Raw genomic sequence first — 6,722 nt, forward strand, 5'->3', positions numbered from 1 at the left:
CCTCATTGTCTCCTTCAGCTTTTGTCCATTGCTCTCCTCTAACCAAGTCCTAATGTGCCTTTGCAGTATCTAAGTCAGCAGTACATCACATAACTTCAGTTGTTTCAATGCTTCTTCCATTTTTATGCCTCTGCCTTTGCCCATACTTATCTTGTTCCTGGAAAGACTTTCATTGTTTTTGGAACAATATGATTAATTTCCCTTCCCTGGGATTTAGAGGATTCCTCACATATGCCTTCAGAAATTTTTTACTGCTCTGTATAACTGTGTTTCGCTGCTTCATTGTTGTGTCTATCTTCTAAAAGACAAGAAAAATGTCTGTTTTTTTCTACAACCATCAGATTATTCAGCACATAAATAGCCCCAATAAATAATTCTTACATGAATAAGTAGGAGCAAAGCAATAAAAGAGCAGAGGAAATTTTGGAATTAGAAAAGCAGTAAAACAATTTAGAAAACACTAAAAATATTTTCCTATTGGCATTACCTTTATTCCACTGGATATTGCTTCCATTTAAACATGCATCTCACTTTATAACAAAATGTTTATTTTATACAAGTACTGTACTTTGGAGGCATCATAACTAAAATAGTCATTAAGTAATTTCTTAAGCATAAATGGTAGTTGAGATAATAGGCTTGTTCCACCATTTATTTATGTTGCCTTTATAGAGAGGTTGATTAAATTTCTATTTCTCAGTTTTCTTATTTATAAAAAGAAATATGATAATGAGACTTACCTTACAGGGGAGCTTTAAGGATTAAGTAGCTTAATACAGGTAAAGCACTTATTATAATGACTATAGATGCAAACAGTCAGAAAAGATGAATATTATTATTAATCTAAATGAATCATCCAACTTGTATGTTCTTGCAAGATATTGATAGAATTAAATTTTACTCTCTTACCTTTTTACAATGTTATTATAAATACTATTTGGCTATGACACCCTCCATTAATTTAACTATGCATCTAGGAGCTAATAGTTTAACTAAAAGACAAAGTGGAACATCAAAATCAAACACACACTTTAAGATAAGTTAAATATTAGAATTAAAATGCTGTGTATAAAACAAGGACTAACCACATCATGTGACTAAATCAACAAAGTAGCAAATATTCATGCTGTGTAAAGCCTGAGGAAGTTTTTGCTTTCTGCTATGATCAAAAAAGCTAGATGTGCCTGATGAGACAATAGGCTCAATTTAGAATAATCTTGATTATTTCAAGTAAAACATTTGAATTACATAATTCAGGCTATGTTTTTAGAGTAGGAGAGGCATGTTCACTAACCCAAAAGTGGTCCCTAGTACTGTGAAAATACACAGTAAGAACTTCAAATATAAAGGAACATAAAGAAATCTGGTGAGAAAACATGCCTAAATTTATGATGGTAAATGATTTATTAAATTTCTAATTGCAAACAAAAAAGAAAATAATCCAAAAGGAACATGAAACCCAATTGTGATTGACTGCATTCACTCTCTCATTTTCCTTGTTATCTGCAAATACAACTATCAGCAAATCAATTAGGTTTCTAAATTTAATATTCAGAATGTTTCTGGTTAGCTGTAATATAATTTATATGACATAAATTTTGTCATTTAATTCTAAACTATGATAAAGGTTTGATGTTTTCCCTAATGTAAAGTACCATTTTATAACAGTTAATTTGACTGACTACAAAAACCAAATTAATAAACATCCAGAAAAATTTACTGATTTATCAAGTAATTCAGCTTCTAATTTTAAGCTAGTCCACTTTCTTATAGCATGGATTTTTTATTATGAAAATCGACATAACTATTTCCAGTTTTTCTTATTCACTATTCTACTCCAAATATAATTTCAGGATTATCTCCTATGCCAAACTCTCAGGAAAATACAGTGAAAAATGATTTTTGCTTATAATGTGTGAAATGTCAGCACTTTTAAATCAATTGCCACAGCACTAAGCAAACACCATTGTAAAGAAATTAACCAATAAGAAACTATTGTCTTTTTAATTGAATATGTAGCACAAATTTTATAATGAGAGAATGGGATACTGGAAGTAAGGTAGAAATTAATTAGTCTACCATATTTCTAATATGCTTTATTGGCTTTGTATAGATAGTAACAACTCCTCAATCACATACTAAACAACCACTAACTTTTTCAACAGCAGATATTCAAATTTTTTCTGCCATTCAATTTGCTTATCAGCACTTTCCTTCAATGAATATCTGAAATTGAAAACTACTTTTAGTATGGTAATCCAAAAGCAAATACAATTCATATTTTATAATATATTTAACTACATCATGTATAATTATTTATATTCAAAGGAAGCAATTGATATAAAAATTCTAAATATTTTAAATTATTTCATTGTCACTTTCAACAACTGAAAAATTACCACTTTAAAGTAAAGATCATTAACTAATATAAGTAATTAAATAATAATTATGTGATAATATTTGTTCATAATTTATAATAAATATTTACATAATTTAAGGGATTTGACACTATAGTAACAATTACACCTAAGAATAAAATTGCAGGTATACCAAATAGTTTCCCTGGTGTGAAAAACTAAAAGTATAAATAAGTATAAATAAGATCTAAATTGTAGAACATTTTTTCATATTTACTTGCTGCTTTTACTTCTTTGAGAAATATCTGTTCATTTCAGATGCCCATTTTTTAATCAGGTCTTTATATTTGGGGGGGCTGATTGTTTTGAGTTCTTTATTTATTCTAGATAATAGTCCTTTGTCTGAGGAGCAGCTGGTAAAAATTTTTTCCCACCTTGTAGGTTGTCTCTTAGTTCTGTTGATGGTTTCTTTTGCAGTGCAGAAGCTTTTCAAGAAGATGAAATCCCAGTTGTTGATTCTTTCTGCCAGTTCCTGTGCTACTGAGAATTTGTTCATAAAACCTTTTTCTATGCCAATGTCTTCAAGAGTTCTGCCTAACTTATCTTCCAGCAAGATTAGTGTTTCTGTTTTAATATTTAGATCTTTAATCACTGGTCATTCGAGAGATGCAAATAAAAACAACACTGAGATTCCACCTCACGCCACAAAGAATGGCTGCTATCAAGAAATCAAACAATAACAAATGTTGGCGGGATTGTGGGGAGAAAGGAACCCTTCTCCATTGTTGGTGGGAGGGCAGACTGCTGCAACCACTATGGAAATCAATATGGAGCTACCTCAAAGAGCTGGGACTAGAGGTTGCATTTGACCTAGCCAGATAGATGTGCACCTATGTTTATAGTAGCACAGTTTGTTATAGCTAAAACTTGGAGACAGCCCATTTGCCCATCACTTGGAAAATGGATAAAGAAGAAGTGGTTTTTCTATAAAATGGAATATCACTCAGCCATAAAGAATGAGAAATTATATTCATTCACAGGAAAATGGACACATATTGCGGTTATACTCCTAAGTGAAATAAATAAATCACACATGCGTAAATACCAAATAGTTTCTCTGGTGTGAGTAAACTATAATAGTACATAAGATCCTAATGAGATAATTGACAATGCGAAGTAGGAAGAAAGGGGCTAAAGGTGTAGGGAAAGTGGGAAGGGTAGGGGAAAGGTAATAATGGAAAAGAAAAGCATATGAAAAAAATGAAGAAATGGAAATGAAGTGTTTGTAAAGGGGGAGGGAGGAGGGGTGAAGGGAGGGCAGGGACAAGGGGAAAAACTGAGAACTAAGGCCTATCATGTAAAGGTATAAGATCCCAATAATGAATGTAACTGTATTGTATATCTAAAACGTACCAATAAACTCAATGAGTAAAAAAAAAGTATTACATATAAGATCTAAATTGTATAGCTGATAAAGTGAAATAAGAAGAAAAGGGCTAAAGGTGTAGGGGAAGTAGGAAGGGTAGGGGAGAGGAAATAAGGGACAAGAAAAATTATGAGAAAAGGAAAAAATGGAAAAAAAAGTCTTTGTAAATAGGGGAGGTTGGAGGAGGTAAAGGGAGGGCTGGGTATGGGGGAAAAATGAGAACCAAGATCTGTCATGTAAAGGTACAAGATCCCAATGATGAATGTAACTCTACTGTATACTTTAAAAGTACCAATTGTCTCAATAAGATAAAAAAAATTTCAGGCTTCTATTTCCCTTTGTCTTAAGGTCTAAGTAGCTGCTAAAGAAAGTATTATTAAACAAAAGAAAAGAAGACTAATTGGGAGGAAGACTATCTTATAAAAGTGTTAACCATATTTCATTACAGTCCAATTGCTGTTACTTGACTTCCAATTAAAATAACAAAGACAAAAGCAGCAATTTTAAGCCATGGGTAGCGAGTTCCCTTTCAGAAGCAAGGCAACATAGACATTACAATGGTGGCTTATGAAGAAAAGTCACTTTCATTTCAGAGTGAGCTCAACTCCCTGGCAAGTTCCCCTCAGTAAATGGGTTATTTGGTCATCTGTGCCACTGTTATAATGGAAGATGTTGTAAGGCTATTTGACTCCAACTGGTATTATTTCATTTTTGTAAACCAAATTAACTATTTACATCCACAAAGACCACTAAACACTCTGACATTTACCTCATCTCATAAAATTATTATAGAATGCTACATTACTTTTTTCCCCATTTCCTCTAATGTAACCTCTACCCCATGATTTAAAATATGTTTAAAGTTTCTTTAGTCTCCACAAGCCCAATAATAATGCCCTCAATGTAACTTTGAATTAAGTACGATATTGTTTATGATTTTGAATACTGCCTTTAATATGTTTTTTTTCATTGGATTATGTAATACATAAGTATATATTTAATGACATGTGCTTTCAAACATTTCCTGCTATATACACAGAAAAAATCATAGGGTTAATGTAGTTATTAAAAGAAATTCTATAATGGTAGAGATTTTACTGCATAATTGGCTAGTTTACTCATAAATACTGTTTTATGTAAGTCACATTAAAAGAAACGTTTTGAAAGCTATTATTTGTTACTGTTCTCACTAGATGTTTTTAATTGAAAAATATCTGCACTCTGAACTCCATTTTTTTAATCTATGGAATGTTCTAGACAAACAAAACACATATACTTTTTAAAAGATTATTTTAAAAGGAAGAGAAAAGTTCTTGAGGCTTTCTCTGAACTCTTTCCCCCTCCTTTGTTACAGGTATTCATTTTTCAGCTGTATTGATTTTTTAAAACAAAAAAATGGATTTCTTAAACTCTTCTGATCAAAACTTGACCTCAGAGGAACGGTTAAACAGAATGCCATCCAAAATCCTGGTGTCCCTCACTCTTTCGGGGCTGGCACTGATGACAACGACCATCAATTCCCTCGTCATTGCTGCAATAATTGTGACCAGGAAGCTGCACCACCCAGCCAACTATTTAATTTGCTCCCTGGCTGTCACAGATTTCCTTGTAGCAGTGTTGGTGATGCCCTTCAGCATTGTGTATATTGTAAGAGAGAGCTGGATTATGGGGCAAGTGGTCTGTGACATTTGGCTGAGTGTTGATATTATCTGTTGTACCTGTTCCATCTTGCATCTCTCAGCTATAGCTTTGGATCGCTATCGGGCCATCACAGATGCTGTTGAGTATGCCAGGAAAAGGACTCCCAAGCAAGCTGGCATTATGATTACAATAGTTTGGATTATATCTGTCTTTATCTCTATGCCTCCTCTGTTCTGGAGACACCAAGGAACCAGCCGAGATGATGAGTGCGTCATCAAGCATGACCATATTGTTTCCACTATTTATTCAACATTTGGAGCATTTTACATTCCACTTGTGTTGATTTTGATTCTTTATTACAAAATATATAGAGCAGCAAAAACATTATACCACAAAAGACAAGCAAGTAGAATTGCAAAGGAGGAGCTGAATGGCCAAGTCCTTTTGGAGAGTGGTGAAAAAAGCACTAAGATGGTTTCCACACCCTACATGCTGGAAAAATCTTTATCTGAGCCATCAACAGATTTTGATAAAATTCATAACACAATGAAAAGTCTCAGGTCTGAATTCAGGCATGAAAAATCTTGGAGAAGGCAAAAGCTCTCAGGCACAAGAGAACGCAAAGCAGCCACTACCCTGGGATTAATCTTGGGTGCATTTGTAATATGTTGGCTGCCTTTTTTTGTAAAAGAATTGATTGTTAATGTCTGTGAAAGATGTAAAATTTCTGAAGAAATGTCAAACTTTTTGGCATGGCTTGGTTATCTCAATTCCCTTATAAATCCACTTATTTACACAATCTTTAATGAAGACTTCAAGAAAGCATTCCAAAAACTTGTACGATGTCGATATTAGCTTAAACAGGGTTTATTATTAAAGAATAAAGTTTTTGTTTGGAGGGAGAATAATTAAATCAATATTAAGTAGTAAAATATCTACACAATTAGAGAAAATATACTAAGCTGCTAACATGAATAAGAACATAATTTATATTTTAATAGCAGCATGAACATAATATTTATTGATTTTATCATCCTAGGAAACTCAAACTTATAAAATATTAATTACGTGCAGATTAAAAATAATATTTTGCCTATGCAATGCACTGAAAAAGTTAACTAATAGTGATTTTCTAGGTTTGTATTATTACATCAATTGAGAGGAATTTTCAATTAACAGCCACTTCATCCATAATTTCTATATAATTATATTGTATTACTATGTATTCTTTTATTTTATAGAAAAGGTGTAATTTATCACAGTGGACACCCTTCTCCTACTTGCCAATTCTAGTCTCT

The 6,722-nt window shown here is 32.4% G+C and overlaps 1 protein-coding gene across 1 annotated transcript; it reads left to right on the forward strand.

Annotated features, from left to right (window-relative positions):
* Window positions 1-5,146: 5,146 nt before the first annotated feature.
* Htr1f (5-hydroxytryptamine receptor 1F) lies at window positions 5,147-6,279 on the forward strand. Its single transcript, XM_010602884.1, has one exon. The coding sequence runs from the start codon at window positions 5,179-5,181 to the stop codon at window positions 6,277-6,279; it is 1,101 nt and encodes a 366-aa protein (XP_010601186.1). The 5' UTR covers window positions 5,147-5,178.
* Window positions 6,280-6,722: the final 443 nt, after the last annotated feature.

This window comes from Fukomys damarensis, unplaced genomic scaffold (assembly GCF_012274545.1).
Source record: "Fukomys damarensis isolate Sample0158 unplaced genomic scaffold, DMR_v1.0_HiC HiC_scaffold_24, whole genome shotgun sequence".
Classification (NCBI taxonomy): Eukaryota; Metazoa; Chordata; class Mammalia; order Rodentia; family Bathyergidae; genus Fukomys; species Fukomys damarensis.